General features: G+C 38.5%; 1 protein-coding gene across 1 annotated transcript; it reads left to right on the top strand.

Annotated features, from left to right (window-relative positions):
* Positions 1-408: 408 nt before the first annotated feature.
* Positions 409-1,131, top strand: LOC131156043 (protein FANTASTIC FOUR 1-like). The gene has a single exon (XM_058109494.1). It carries the CDS (start codon positions 409-411, stop codon positions 1,129-1,131), a length of 723 nt encoding a protein of 240 aa, XP_057965477.1.
* Positions 1,132-15,542: the final 14,411 nt, after the last annotated feature.

Genomic DNA, 15,542 nt, shown 5'->3' with positions numbered 1-15,542 from the left:
ATGAAATTAGAGACTTCACCCTATAAAAATAACACAATATCTTGGGATGTATCCTAGAAATCAAAATTTCTACTAATAATAAATTAATTAAAATTCCCTAAATCTATTAAAAGAAATGATCAATCTCATAATTTGACGGAAAAAGATTCATATAATTGACCGCAGCGGCATGTTGTTGATGTATTGTTGTAAAAAATTAATTAAAACCTTGTCTGCAAATTATTTATTTATTTTTTCAAAAAATTGACCAAACTGGACTGTTTCCTAGTACTTAATTTTCAGTGAACAATAACGGTTAACAAACCAGAGGCCTTTGGCTCACACATACAGCTGTCGCTATTTAAGTATTTAATATATATTTTCGCCAAAAAAAGCGAAAAGATTAAATGAAAAGAGGAGTTGAATACTATGAACTTCTTCCAAAAGCCCAGGCGGTCCTTCCTCGGTCTTTCCACCTCCCAGGACCAATCGCCGCAGTCGCCTCCTCCCTGCCACTGGAATATTCCCTCCCCGGCTACCGGCCTCAGTTTTGCTTCCATCGCCATCGACACTCCTCGACCAGCCAACGTTCTTGAGTCTGTGGCCGTCGGGAATTCAGCTTGTATCGGAGACCACGGAGTTGATCTCGCCGCCGGGAATTCCTCTTCTTCCGGCTGCACGGAGTTCATCGACGGAGCCGGTGGCCGGGTCGACCGTGTTGATAAGTTGGCATTGTGCACGGAGAGCCTAGGGTTTGAGAACTCCAGCGTAAGGGCGAGCATCTCGGGGGATCCGACGGAGGAGACGCCGTCGACGAACGGAGTCATGGCAAGGCAGGTAGTGGCGAGAGGCGGGATGGAGAGAGAGAGGTGGATGAATTTCCCGCCAATTTTGTCCAGTTTGAAGACGAACGGACGGCCGAGATTCGATCTGAGGGCGGTGAGGGGGGACGGACGGCTGGTGATCCTCAAGGTGCGTAATGATCGGCCGGAGATCGTTAGATCTCGGAAGAGAGACGGGCGGCTGAGAATGCACCTGATCAAAGATGATCAAGAAGAAGAAGAAGAAAACAACAGCCACGAAGAAGAAGACGACGAAGAAGAAGGATCGACTGGTAGTGATCATCAAGACAAAGAAGAGGAAGTGAGTTAAGGTTGGGGTCTTTACTCTGCTTCTTGAATTTAGGGTTTTCTGATAAATTTGGCGGGAATGTCAGGAAATCGAAGATTGAATTCTACCAAAACAAACAAGTTATACTGAATTAAAGAGGACCATTTTTTTTTTTTTTAACCTTCTACACTAAAAATGTAGCTGTAAATGAGCAACTTAAAAAAAAAAAAAAAAAAAAATTATTCTTGTACTTTTTTTTTCCTAACCAAGAATGAAAAGAATAAGGATCATAATAAAGCAACTACACAACCTTTTTAATAGCTATTTGCTTCCAATTTTTTTTTAAAGTAAATTATATAATGCAATTGTTTTGTTCATTGAGTGCATAATAATTTTTAATCATGTATCAAAGCCTAAAAAGGAAACTACAGTTTTATTTTGGGAGCAAAATTTCAAGTCTTAAACAAGAATTTGAACGAAAATAAGCAATTTTGATATTATTATATTTTGTTCTACCTCCAAGAACTTAATATTTAAACTCCAAACTTGCTTATAAAATAGCACTTTAATTTTCGTATTTGATAACTCATAAACTTCTCAAAAAAGACTAAATAGGGCCTACATATTATAGTTCAATGGTAAGAAATTGTGTATCAAGTCTACTGAGTGGTGTAATAATAAGGTAGAAAAACTCCATTTATCATGAAACTATTAAAAAAATTCACTAGTGATATAAAATTTAATGATTTGTTAAAATTTATTGTATGCGAAAAGATCATTAATTAGTCCCTTCTTATATTGAATAGTTACATTTTATGATTGTGTATATTTAGTTCAAAGTTTGTTGTTTTGAAGTACTTTGGAGCTTGCTATCAATATTTTCGCACTTAAAAGCATTTGACAGGGATTGGCAAAAGCTTTAAAATTTAGATTTTTCTAAGTACAACATTTAATAACCATAGCAACATCAACTATTATGTTATATTTGATTTCTTCAAATATTAGGGAATGCAAGATTTTTTGTTTACAAGGTTCGGCCAGCTGCCTACATCCTTGCCTCAAGCAACACGCTTTGAGGATTTCCTTTCCCGTTTCGTTAACCAAGTGCAACACCCCTCTCTTCGTTCAAGGTGGAGATCCCTCTCGAGAATAACCCTCTTGCTAGGCAACGATTCAATAACCTGAACTGTCAATAACAAAATATCAATATAACTTTGTTTGTACAATAAAAATTCTCTTTAACAGAGCAAAATTTGTACACGTTAGAGCACAATATACTTCAATAAATTAATCAATACCAAATTGAAGCTCACAAGCAATCTAAAGTATTTTGATCAAAGAATGAAGATTAATCAAGAACTAATCAGAATATACGCTTAGAAATTTCAGTAGAGACTCTCAACAGTTTTTTAGAAAATATTTCAAGAGAATATCACGAATTTGAATTGTAAGAGAGCATTGGTTAACCTAATTTGCAAAAAGATTAACTTTATATAGAGTAGAAACAATAGTTATCATTTTCCCCAAGTTTGTTTCAAGTTTGAAAACCCAAGCGTTCAAATTTAGAAACACAATTCGCGCTATTTTAAGTTTAAAACATCGATGGGGTCAGTTGCCTGAACTTCTTTAAAAATAGTGCATAAGAACAGTCAGTAATAGGTCAATCGCCTGACCCCAATGGTTCAACCGCCTGATCCCATTTGGTTCTTCTCATTAACAAAGTCAGTAGCATATTAGTCGCTTGATGCAAAGTCATGAGTCGCCTAACCACTAACTACTTAGTATTTTTCAAATTCTTAATTCCAAAACTTAAATTGGTAACTTGGAAAACTTATTTTCATAAGGGGCAGAGGAATGTCGTGGTTACATTTAAGGTTCTGAGAGATTACAAATATACATAAAATAAGTAGCCCATTTTCATTATGGGATGGTGAATCGCTTAAATGGTAAATTTCGAGGACGAAATTTTTATAAGGAGAAAAGAATGTAGAAACTCGAAGAATTATAACAATTAAATAATAAAAGAAAAGAGAGGAAAAAGAAATTGTTGGGATCGTCGATGGGGACACGTGTCTCTTTGACGAGGAATTACCGAGAGGGCTAATTCAGGGCCTGAAATTCGTCGACGAAGGTTATGAGTTCATCAACAAACTTCCTTCTTGACCTCGTCGATGAAGTGACGTGTCTCGTCGACGAATGTCAGTGTATAAGTATGCTAAAATTGGATTTCAGCATAGGAAATTTCGCATGTAGCCCTTCTCTCTCTAGATTTTCGTTCCCTCTACCTTCTCTCTAAGTTTCTGGCTCGGGTTTTTTTCGGTTCGACGATTTGAAGCTACCACATCACTCCTGGGAAGATTCTCTTCACATTTGTTGGAGTGGATCGTTGATTAAGTCTACTTGGGAACCATCCCAAAATTTGGGTAAGTTAGTTAATTTCAGTATTATTGGGTATTTGGTGTTCTTAGACTGAGTAGAATATGTTAGGAAAGGAAATACTGAAGTTTTGTTGGGAAAAATATCAATTTCAGGGTGTCGAGCTGGGAAACGCATGGGGTGATTTTGGATATTTTGTGGGCTTTCCAAAAAGTCAGATAAGGGGATAAACTAAGTTAGGTTTCTTATGAAAATGTATTTACTATTTTATAGTGTAGTAACCTGGGAGAAATAATGGTATTTAAATAATAAAAAGAAAGGAAAATGGAAACAAGAATAGAAGGAGGCAGTCGACTTCGTCGACGACGTTGCATTTTGGATGGGATAATCCTAAGAAATTCTCCAGGCCTCATCGACGAACATGGGGGTTTTGTCAACGAGGGTCCTTCAGGATCTCATTGACGAAGTTCCGTCTCGTCAACGAGAAGATATCGATAGAGGATTTTGGAAGTCTGAAATTTGTCGACGAGGGTTGAGGTTCGTTGACGAGTCTTCTTCTTGGCTTCGTCGATGAGATGACGTGGCTCGTCGATGAAGGCCACAATTTAAATAGGCCTAAAATCCATTTTTGGCCAAAATTTTCTGCGCAGAATCTCTCTCTATCTTATCCTTCGGTTTATCCTCCTTAAGTTTTTGGGCCGAATTTCCGCCGGTTCGACGATCTGAAGCCACCACGACGCTTCTGGGAAAGTTCTCTATAAATCTATTGGAGCGGATTGTCAGTGGGGCTGAGTTGGAAACCCTCCCAAATCCAAGGTAAGACTTTCTACTCAATATTTGGTTATTTGATAGTTGTAAAAAGTGTTGTACGCTTAGTAATACTGAACTTTAGTTCTGGGGAATGTTGTTTTTAGGGTGTTGAACGGGGAACCCTGCGAGTGAAGGAGTATTTCTCTTAGAGGCTTTTTAGGACTCAGGTAAGGGGATAAACTAAGCTAGTAATTTTATGAAAATAAGTATATTGTTGCAACATTTGATTTCAGGAAAATAAATATATTTATATATGATTTATATTTGGGAAATACTGCTAAAAATGATGGTATGTTAGATATATGAAAAACCTATTTCGTGTGGCATGAGTAAAAATTATAATGAAAAACTGTTTTCTAGGAATGTGTTAGTGATATGGATTTTTATAAAGGAAAATCGGCGTATAGGCCGAGATTTTGATATATTTGCTGGCGTATGGGCCGAGCTATGTGTATGATTTGCCGACGTACGGGCCGAACTTTGGATATGATTTGCCAGCGTATGGGGTGAGCTATGGATATGATTTACTAGCGTACGGGCCGAGCTATGGTAAAATGTGAAATACCGGCGTACATGCCGATGATTTTCATGATATAAGTATATATGCAAAATGATATGATTGATTTGATAATTAATGATATGAAATATCCATGTATCACAGTTTTAGTATATGTTATATGATATCAGAACCTGGTTGGCTTGGTCTAGGCTAGCACTTGCATGGTACCACTGCTATGTGTCCATGGTCATCATGATCATGATATCTGTGTTAACTCCGCTGTACGGAGTGGTGTGAGATTGGATGGTCGATGTGGTTTTTAAGAAGTGTGTGAGTGCCCCTGGTGTATGGACCAGGTCTGGAAGACCCATCGAACTTACAGACTGTACTTTTGACTTGGCAATGGTCAGCCAACCATTGTCAGGTCCCACCTTCGGGACACACAACCCAGTCATATGGGGGTAATACATGACAACAACCAACTAACCTACCACGATTATTTTTGTATTATTATTTATATGAGATGAATTATGCTAGGGAAACCATTATGTTTTGCCATGTTTTGATTATACATGTTTTTCCTAGAAATGATATATATACAATTTTACTGGTTATGTTTATAATTATATGTATACCACAGAAATGCTCATGTTGTCACACACTATTGTTAGTTTATTTCCCTTACTGAGAAGTGTCTCACTCCGAATTTTATAAACATTTCGGGAGCCCTTGATAGGAGAGCGGGTAAAGCCCCGCTGATTTGCCCTTCCAGAGGGGTAAGTGTTTTCATAGGGTTGGATGTATTTTGTGGGATGACTCTAAGATATCTTTTGGGTTGTGTACTGTGTGTATATAAATACAGTGTTTGTAGTAACTCTGGTATTGTGATGTATGGTATAATGAGATGTATACGATTGTATGTTTCCTGCTGCTTAGGCTTCCGCATTGTGTTTCTGATGTATCCTTAGTACCCATGGGTCTAGGTGGATAATGATTTGCTGAGTTTTGTGATATTGATTTTATTATATTAAAAAAAATGAGGAAATTAAGCAGGTCATCACATACAACATTTAATTTCAGGTAAATATGTATATTATAGAATTATGTTGGAAAATATTTTGTTGATCAGAAATATGGTTTTCATGTATAATATCATAAATATGATTTTAGAACAAGTTTTATGATCTGGATATTACCCTTTTTGTGTGGCATGAGAACATTTACCATGAAAATTATAATGATGAAATAATATGTTTACAAAAGAAGCATGTTATTATTGCTTTCAGGAAAATATTAAAATGATACAGGGGTTTTCAAACTAAGGATTTAATATGATATGCTGGCGTAAGGGCTAAGGATTTTACATGATATGCTGGCATAAGGGCCGAGGATTTTATATGATATGTCGACGTAAGAGCCGAGGTTGTATATGATATATCAGCGTAAGGGCGGAGGATTTTTATGATATGTTATGCAGCATAAGGGCCGTAAATTTTATATGATATGTTATGCAAAGTTTTATGAAAACATTAACATGACAGATATTATTATGAAATAATCATATATCATTATTTGGAAATATATTATATGTTATCAGAACCTGGTTGGCTTGGTTTAGGCTTTCACGAAGAACGGTACCGTAGTTATATGATCACGATCATTTATATGTTAGTGCTACCACTTGTCGTAAGGGGCAGTGGGAGATCGACAGTCGATGTGATTTTATGATAGTGCAAGCGTCCCTCTGGTGTCTGGACCAGGAGGGGCAGAACCATCGTACTTACAGATTTATGTTGATCTAGCGTGGTCGGCTAGTCATTGTTAGGTCCCGCCTTTGGGCTGCACAACCTAATCATGTGGGGGTAAGACATGATACCAGTTAGTTATCCATCTAGGGTGTTTTCCATGTACAATTATATAAGATGATTTATATGTATAGAAATTCAGTATGCTATACCATGTTATGATAAATTATGTTTTACGCAGATATGATACAGACAATTTTATCAAATATGATTTATGTACTATTATACGTATAATACGAAAACACTTATGTTGCCACACACTGATATTAGTTTGTTTCCCTTATCGAGAGGTGTCTCACCCCAGCTATATAAACATTTCAAGAGCCCCAGATAGAAGAGCGAATAGAACTCCGCAGCGTTAGGGTTCAACTGTTCTACCCTGTCTGAAGGGTAAGTCTTTTTGCTAGGGTTTGACAGATTTTTGGGTGGTGACCCTAGGCCACTTTTGGATATTTTGGGATACGTGTATGTATATGACAGTTGTAGCAAAACTCTAGTATTGTGTTGGTTGGATAATTTGATATGTATATGATTGTACGTTTACTGCTTCTTAGGTATCCATGTTATATTTCAGGAGCCCCAGATAGAAGAGTGGATAGAGTTTCGCTGCGTTAGGGTTCAGCTGTTCTACTCTGTTTGAAGGGTAAGTCTTTTTGCTAGGGCCTAACAGATTTTTGGGTGGTGACCCTAGGCCACTTTTGGATATTTTGGGATACGTGTATGTATATTACAGTTGTAGTAAAACTTTAGTATTGTGTTGGATGGATAATTTGATATGTATATGATTTTACGTTTCCTACTGCTTAGGTATCCATATTGAATTTCAGGTACATCCCTAATACCCATGGGTTCAGGTTGATTATGAATTGTCAGGATTATTATATTGGATATTATTATGGAAGGAAAAAAAAAATAATTTGGTGAATTAGGAAGGTCGTTACAGTTTGGTCTATAAATATATATACAACTTGAGTTTGACTTGATTAAAGCTCATTTCACATATGAGCCGATTGAGCTTGAACTCAAACTCAAACTTGACTTGATCAAATTTATTTCAAATCAATAAACAAATCAAACCACTAAACTAATTAAATTAATTGATACCACATGAGAGTCGAGAGCCCCAAGACCTTCCAAAGGAAAGCAACCAATCTAGGACCACATCTCCAACACAGGCCTTCCACACTGCTACTCAACGGAGAACTCGGGTCCTTCAACCAAATGCTTTACCAGAGGAGGTCTTCGGGGACCGTACAACATTTTTGATGTGCAGGATCCTCTTAGAGGCAAGCACAGAGCATACTCGGCGCCATGCTATGATCATTTAAGGAACCCATTATAGTTTCGTTAAACCAGAGGTTTGCCTCACGCCAGCATAGTGACTCAGCAGGTTACGAGTATCCACTGTAAAGATATCCCTCGTAATATCATAGAGACATTACAAGCTCATAGAAGTAATAGAATAGAAGTCCTTCGGGCAAATAGTCGTTAGGGGAAGAAGGAAAATTAGAAAGCCATGGCGGAACACACAAAGGAAATTTATTTCTAACTTCGTTCAATTTTGCTCTGCCTTACAAAGGGAAGGCAGTCCCTTTATATAGAGGTCAAAGACCCCAAAGCTTACATGATAAGCAAACATTGAGAATGACATAAAGTAAACACGATAGAGACATAAAGACGGACGACGACATAAAGCAAAGTCGGTGAAGACTTTTGTGGCGTCGACTGACAACTTGACGAAGACGACTCAACTACTGACAACAAACATAAATAAAGGTGACAGCACATGGGCGGCTGCATTTGTGCGGGAGTGACCCACCACCTTTAATTATGCAACAAACTTATGACTTTAAGCCAACTAATTCTGACTTATAACAAACTTACAATACACGCAAACATAGGACGGCCCACCATTGTGGACTTTTACATAAAGTAGCTTTCCATTATGGACTTCGGTGAGATGGCGAGAGGTTGAGGTTGACGTAGTGTTCATCCGTGATCTGTCCATGAATCGGATGGTAGTACGTCTCTTGTTTGTATGGATTGTTTTCATCATCTGTATCCATAGGGTCTGGATTAGGAGGGTCTTTGTCAGGTGGCTTGGGAGCAGGAATCTCGTCTGGAATTGCTGTGACGAGCTCGGAGTAGAACTTTAGGTCATTCATTTCACAGAGGTGATTTAATAGTGAGGGCTTGTATCTTGGCTATGTAGAAAGGTTGTACAGCGTATCCCATTCGTAGGCTTGATTCAGGGACCATAGGAGGCTTCTGGTCGGATTGTAGAAATACGGCCTATGAAGTATGAAGATACTGTGTACTGTGGCTGCTTAAGCTAGGTCCATCTTCCAGAGGTTGTGGTTATCTATGAGGATAGTCAGCTTCTTTCTCCACGTGGATAGTGGATCGAACAGCTGAAGGAAGGTCCAGAAGAGGGATTTCTGGTTGGCTGGATCATGAAGATGGACATACGTCTCCTGTAGAGGGAGGAATACAACATGTACTTGCAAAACAGAAAGATACCATAGATACCATAATACATGAGTATTGAAGGATGATGGTTTGATGACGTAGGGATTGAGGAATGGATATGCTGGGAAGGTTTGGTGATGGCCAATAGCCTTAGCATAGTGGTAGCAGAAGGGTTGTGCACAGAACTTGATTTTGGAGACATCAGTGATTTTTGGAGGTATTTTTGGCAGGAAATGAATCTGGGTAGAGGCACTGAGGTAGAGGATATCTGGAGGTGATGAGGATGAGGCCATGAGAATCAGTGGTATGGCTTGGTGTCTGGATATGAGGAAGGCTGTTTTCCGGGGGCGAGATAACATATCAGCGAGGACATTGTGATCGCCTTTTATATGCTTCACAGAGAAGTCATATCGAGAAAACCAGTCTTTGAGTCTGAGAATCTGTGGATCAGGGAGAATCTTGTTCCGGAATTCAAGCATCTTTGGGAAAGATGACTTGTCCATCGACTGTGAAGTACTTTGATCTGACATAGAAGTCAAATTTTTGAATTCCATTTTTCACTACAATTATCTCTTTGAACACAGTGTGATAGTGCTTCTGAGAATCTTTGAATTCTCTACTTGCGTGTCCGCAATAGGACCTTCTGTTGTCCTTATCTTCGAGCAATAAGGCACCCCAATAATGGTCACTGGCATCTGACTGGAGGATAAGATTTCCTGTGGATGGAATAGTCAGAGGCGGTGGATCCTTTGCTGCTTTTTTCAAATGCTTGACAGCATTTGTTTGGTCAGGGCCCCATGGGTGTGGTTTCTTTTTCAACAGCTATGACAGGGAGCTAGTGTGATGGCTCGCATGCGGGATGAAGTCTCTGATGTAATTAATTATGTCAAGAAATTGTTGAATTTCTTTGACAGAAAGATTAGCATCTGGAAATTGCAATAATTGCTCTGCGAGATGTGGACCTGGACAGATGGTTCCGTGGGAAATTTTCATTCCCAGAAAATCAATTTCTTTTTGTCCAATCACGCTCTTATTTTCTGATAACATTATCCCGTACTGTGAGGCCAGCTGGTGGAAATGTTCAAGAAGGTGATGGTGATCTGCAAGACTTTTTGAAAAAAATAATATATCATCGATGTAAATCAGGGTACTATGCAGAATAGGATTAAAAATCCTGGTCATCGCCTTTTGAACAGTGATGGCGCGATCTTTAAACCGAAGGGCAAAACTGTCCATTGGAACTGTTCATTCGGAATGCAGAATGCTATCTTATCTGTCATCTGGGTGAATGCCGAGTTGCCAAAAAACACCTTTTAGATTGAACTTTGAGAATATTTCTGCACACAACTTGAGAAGTTTGTTTTGAATGGGCTGAAAATCTGGAAAAGAATACGAAAGAGAATTGATTTTGTTTGTCTGGGGTAAAAGGCTTGAATTCTCTTTTGTATTTAATTCCAGTAGGAAGAATTGTTAAAAAATTTTGAAAGACAATAAACATCCCATCCTAATAAAACATCCTTTTGAGGAAGAGGACTACTGATAACCTGAGTCCAAATGATGCAATTAGGAAGGAATTTAATCCCAATTTTCCTTTTGGAAATCAAAGTAGTGGTAAAAATTTGATCATTAGCAGCTCTGAAAAATTGAATATGGGAAGACCAATAATTTGATGGTAAGACTTTAGGATTGATCATGGTTTTATGAGATCCCGTATGAATGAATGCAACAGCAGGAATGGGTTTACCATGTTTTTCTGGAAGGAGCTGAATCTGGACATGAGGACTAATATTAGAATCTTGAGAGAAGAGAATAGGCTGGATTGGTTGAACTTGAAGACTTTCATCTGAATGATTATCAATGTCTGAATCAGAATCTTCTGAATCAGTGAGGACGAGAATAGTTTCTTCAGTCATCTCTTCTTGCTCTGAAAGAACAGATTCTGCATCTGCATCTAGTTCTTCATTCTGTAATTGCCGGGCAAGCTTTGTAGATTTTGTCCTGTTCATCAGGCATTGTTTTGCATAGTGGCCTTTTTTCTTGCAAATGAAACATCGAAGAGATTTGTCATGTCCTCGTCGGTTCTTCTTTTTGAAGAATCTGAATTTCTTCTTCTTTCTGTGATCTTTCTTGGAAAGTTTGTCAGAACCATAATCTTTGAAATGCTTCTTCTTTTTGGGACTACAGATGCAATCCTTTTCTTTGCATTTGATCTGCAAGTAGGGCTTCTTGCATTACTTTGTGAACTTATGATTCTGTTTCATCATCTTTGAGAACAATTGATGAGTGTCACATAACTTTTCAAAGGAGGTGAGTGCCAGTTGATGAATTTCTCTTAAAGAGATATCTTTGAGAGGTCGAGAGAGAGAAGCAATCTTTCTCTGTAAATCTAGCTGGATATCTTCTGGCAGAGAATTAATGTAAACTTGTCTGAGATTATCATCATGAAATCCACCAAGAAGATAATACCTCTTTGACATTCTTTGATAATGAAAATCAAGATCCTTTTTCTTTAAAGAACAACATCTCATTTCAAAATATTCTTGTCGAACTGTATTGGCATGAATATCTGGATCTCCAACGAATTCTCTGTAGAGTGTTCCCAAAGCAAAGGAGGGAATCTGAGATTGAATGAACGTGACTTGTCTGAATTCACCAAGACTTTGAAACCAATCTCTCAATGTTCCAGCAAATCTGGATGTGAATTCAACGAGAACTGATTGTAAAGTGTTCCCGGTCTTTGAAAGTTGGAGGTCAATCCATGCACCAAATTCACGAATTTGATCTCTCCACTTAGTTGGAGGTAATCCATCAAAAGAGAACCATGAATTATTGTTTGAATGATGTGGAACCGATTGAGGAGTAGCCGAAGTGGCTTCAGAGGGTTCTTCCACAATAGGAACTGTGGTATCGGTCTCTTCATGAAATTCTTGAGTTCTGGATGATCCTGGTTCTGTGGGAGATGCCATCATCATATTGGTGAGGTCAGTAATCTCTTGATTTGAGAAGGAGGATGATGTTTCAATTTCAGTGGAAACATCACTGTTGTCTTCAATGGGTATTTCAGGAACAGGGTCAGCAAGGAAAGATGGAGATTGATCAGGTGATACAAACGGGCTTTTGAGTTTTTGATCAATAGGTTCAGGGGGTAAAGGTTTTGCTAGAATTGGAGATCTGTGAGTAATGGGAGTTGATGGAATAAGAGAATGCCTCTTAAGGATTTCAGTAGTGGATTTGAAATGTTTGGAATAGTCTGGCTGTTTGTAGGATGGAGCCGGTGGTGACTGAGGAATGAAAGAGTATGATGGAGCATACGGAAAGGCTTTAGGTATGTAAGTTGGTGTGGGAGTTGGACGATATTCTCATTCAATTTGTGATACTTCATCTTTGAGCCTTCTGATTTCTGCTTCTTTTTCATTGAACATTGGTCCAAAGTATCCTGCAGAAATGAATTGTCTAAGTTCAGTATCAAGACAATCAATTCTTCTTTTGAGATCAACATATAAAGCTTCAATTCTGGAATCAAGGGTATCAAAACATTGGTTCATTTGAGCGCCATGATGGATGAGTTTGTTAACTTTGTGGTCAATGGCAGTCAACGTTGTATTCTGGGTTCGAGCATTCTGAGTTTGCCAGTTCAGAAATTTTTTAGCTTGTGATGGAAGCTTTCTGGAGCCGTCTGGTTGGATTTCAGAGGGTTAGATGAAGGGCCTAGTATGAAGGTTAGAGTCTGTGTATGATCTTGGTTCCAAGGGTGGAAACTGTTTGTTATACGGAGAAACCATGAAACAGGGAATTGGCTGAGATTGTGGTAGTTTGGAAACTGGAGTTTGGTAGGGTTCTAGTTCAGGTTCTTCTAGAGGAAGGAGTCCTTCTTCGTGAAGAATTTCAAGGGCTCTATCGTAGATCCACAAAGGCTTTGGTTTTGGATCTGGGCGTCGTATGCCTATCCATGGGCTGGATGGGTCATCAGGTTTTCTGTGAGGAGAAAAGGGTTTACATGATGGTTTAGTTTCTCTTTGTTATGATTGGTGGCAAGAGCAATTTGGATCGCACATAGAAGGATCAACATCCCATATGAAATGTCCTTCAATTTTGTGGGTATAGATGGGGGATCCGTCTGCTTCAACATGCCTGATTGGAATGTCATCTTCGAAAGTAACAGACTTTATCATCAATGATTGGAACACCGGAGGAGTGCTGGATGAAGCCGTATCTTTCGGGTTGAACACCGTCTTTACCGTTCCATCTAGGAGTCTTTGGAACTTAGGATCTGAGAGATGGATGGGTGAAGATTGCTGATGAAGCTGTTCATAACTAGAAATCCACTCGAAAGGGATGAGTTGTTTTAGTTCTTCTCTAGGGATTTTTCGTGGGATCTGGAGAATGGTAGGAACATCATCTTCTCGTTCAGCAGTGATCAGGATAGTGTCCTCAGACTGTCCTGGAAGGAGAAGATCAACAGCATGATCTTGTAGTCTGTAGATGAGCTGATGATGCAGGGTAGCCATGTAGGCTGATGAGACTTGTGGAGCACCAGTAATCTGCAGTTGAACCTTTATGCAGTTCCTTAGGTTCTTGTCTTTGAGAGGAATATTGAAGTTGGGAAAGAATGTGAGACATACGCTACCAGCTTGGAGAGTGGTAAGCGAAGTGCCAATTGCTGCATGCTCATATTGAGTGTAGGTTGTGTTGAGCAGTGTGATTCTGGCTGTGACTGGAAGTCCTTTACGGCCATGGAGTGTCAGAAGGAGTCTGACATCACCAAAATGGAGATGAGTGTAGCCTTCTCTTATCCACTGGTTGATGAGATCTTGATCAAGCTCAAGATCAACATACTGTTCTTTGGATGAGGCTGGGATGAGACACTTGTCAAGAGCTGTAGTCTGAACGAAGTCCTTGACTTGGGGTCGGTTGTGAGAGATGAGAAGAGTACGAACTTGGTTAGCTAGAGACTTCTTTCTTCGGAAAATGTTGTAAGGATTTACAAGTGGAAGGGAGGTTTCCTATATCTGAGCAGTGTCTGGAATATAGGAATATTCTACTAGGTTGGTAATTTTAGAAGAAGTAATTTTCTTGATGGAGGGAGGTAGAGAGATGGAAGAAGAAAGTTGAGCAGGTATAATTTCTGAACTTTGTGAATGAGAATCCATGGTTTGCAAGATTCCCCTTTGAGTTATTTGTTCCTCGTTCTTCTATAATTTACTTCTATGATCTTAACTTTCCTGGACTCCAGGCAAGGACATGGCTCTGAAAATACATTTTAAAGTAAAAAATTTAAAATCAAATATTTAATGTGATTAATATTGAGTTTGCTCATGAGCCTAATATCAAGTTAGTTCATGAGTTACTAATGAACTAGAAAATGAACTGACAAACGAGTCGACTCGCAAGCTATTAAACGAGTTTGCTTGCTAGCTATTAAAAAGTCAGCTATCAAACCTAACAAGCCTAGTATGAAACAACTCGAACTTGACTCATTTAGTTGATGAGCTCAAAATTTGAATTAATTTGAACTGAACTCATTTAACTTAATAAACGAATTCGAGAGACCCATTATCAACTGTAGCACATGAGTGGAAAAAATTGTCGACATATAATGCCGACCTCACATACCTAGGGTTGCCATCAATCATCCATCGGTGTCGGGTAACCATCATGAATCTTTATCCTAATACGCTCTCTCGTTAGCTAAAGATGCCTCCCGAGCGTAGTATTTTTTGATGCACCACACCCTAACCTCGTCTGTGATGATGAGGTCGATGCTAAAAATATATTTCTAGGATTCATAATATATTTACACGTGCCTAATACAATCACTTTATTAAAAAATAAAAAAAATAAAGAATCATAATCTTATTAACACTGCTCATGTGGGTGCGCAAATCACCCTGGGTCTCCCAAGCTGATGGATCCACGTCGGCATGGGTTGCCTCTAGCTGTGTCAATGACGCATCATCACAGACATGATGTGACTGTATCAGCACTGTAGCATGATCCTGACTGGTCGTACTGGTCGGTCTACACCTCAACTGTCTAAGACCTCTGGGTGCCATGTCTGCATTATAGAAAATATTGAATAAGATAATTGCATATTAAATGGAATTATATATAGTAAATATATTTTTAGTTATTTATATAGATTAGATATATATATATATATATATATATATATATATATATGGAATGTAATATGACATAATAACATGCTTACTCCCTATGAAGTGCAGTATGATTAAAAATCCTTAGCATCAATATCATCATCACTTTCTAGTATCTCTTCCTCCTTAGTACGGTAACCCACCATTGTTTCATTTTGATATTAGTTTCATCATTGTTGATGAAATCAACATGTACATCATCAATTTCAATGTCGACGGTCCCTACGTGTTCTACCATGGCACCAACCTTATTCAATGGCATAGGATCAGCTCCTTCCTTTGCAACATAGTTATCACCAAGCGATAATAAATAAGCGAAAAGACAATTGTACAAGA

Source organism: Malania oleifera, chromosome 5 (genome assembly GCF_029873635.1).
Source record: "Malania oleifera isolate guangnan ecotype guangnan chromosome 5, ASM2987363v1, whole genome shotgun sequence".
In the NCBI taxonomy this organism is placed as follows: domain Eukaryota; kingdom Viridiplantae; phylum Streptophyta; class Magnoliopsida; order Santalales; family Ximeniaceae; genus Malania; species Malania oleifera.
This window is presented reverse-complemented; position numbering and strand designations above follow the sequence as displayed.

What these genes read in the sequence shown, in the direction of transcription:
- LOC131156043 (XM_058109494.1), top strand. Translation starts at nt 409, where the DNA reads ATGAACTTCTTCCAAAAGCCCAGGCGGTCCTTCCTCGGTCTTTCCACC.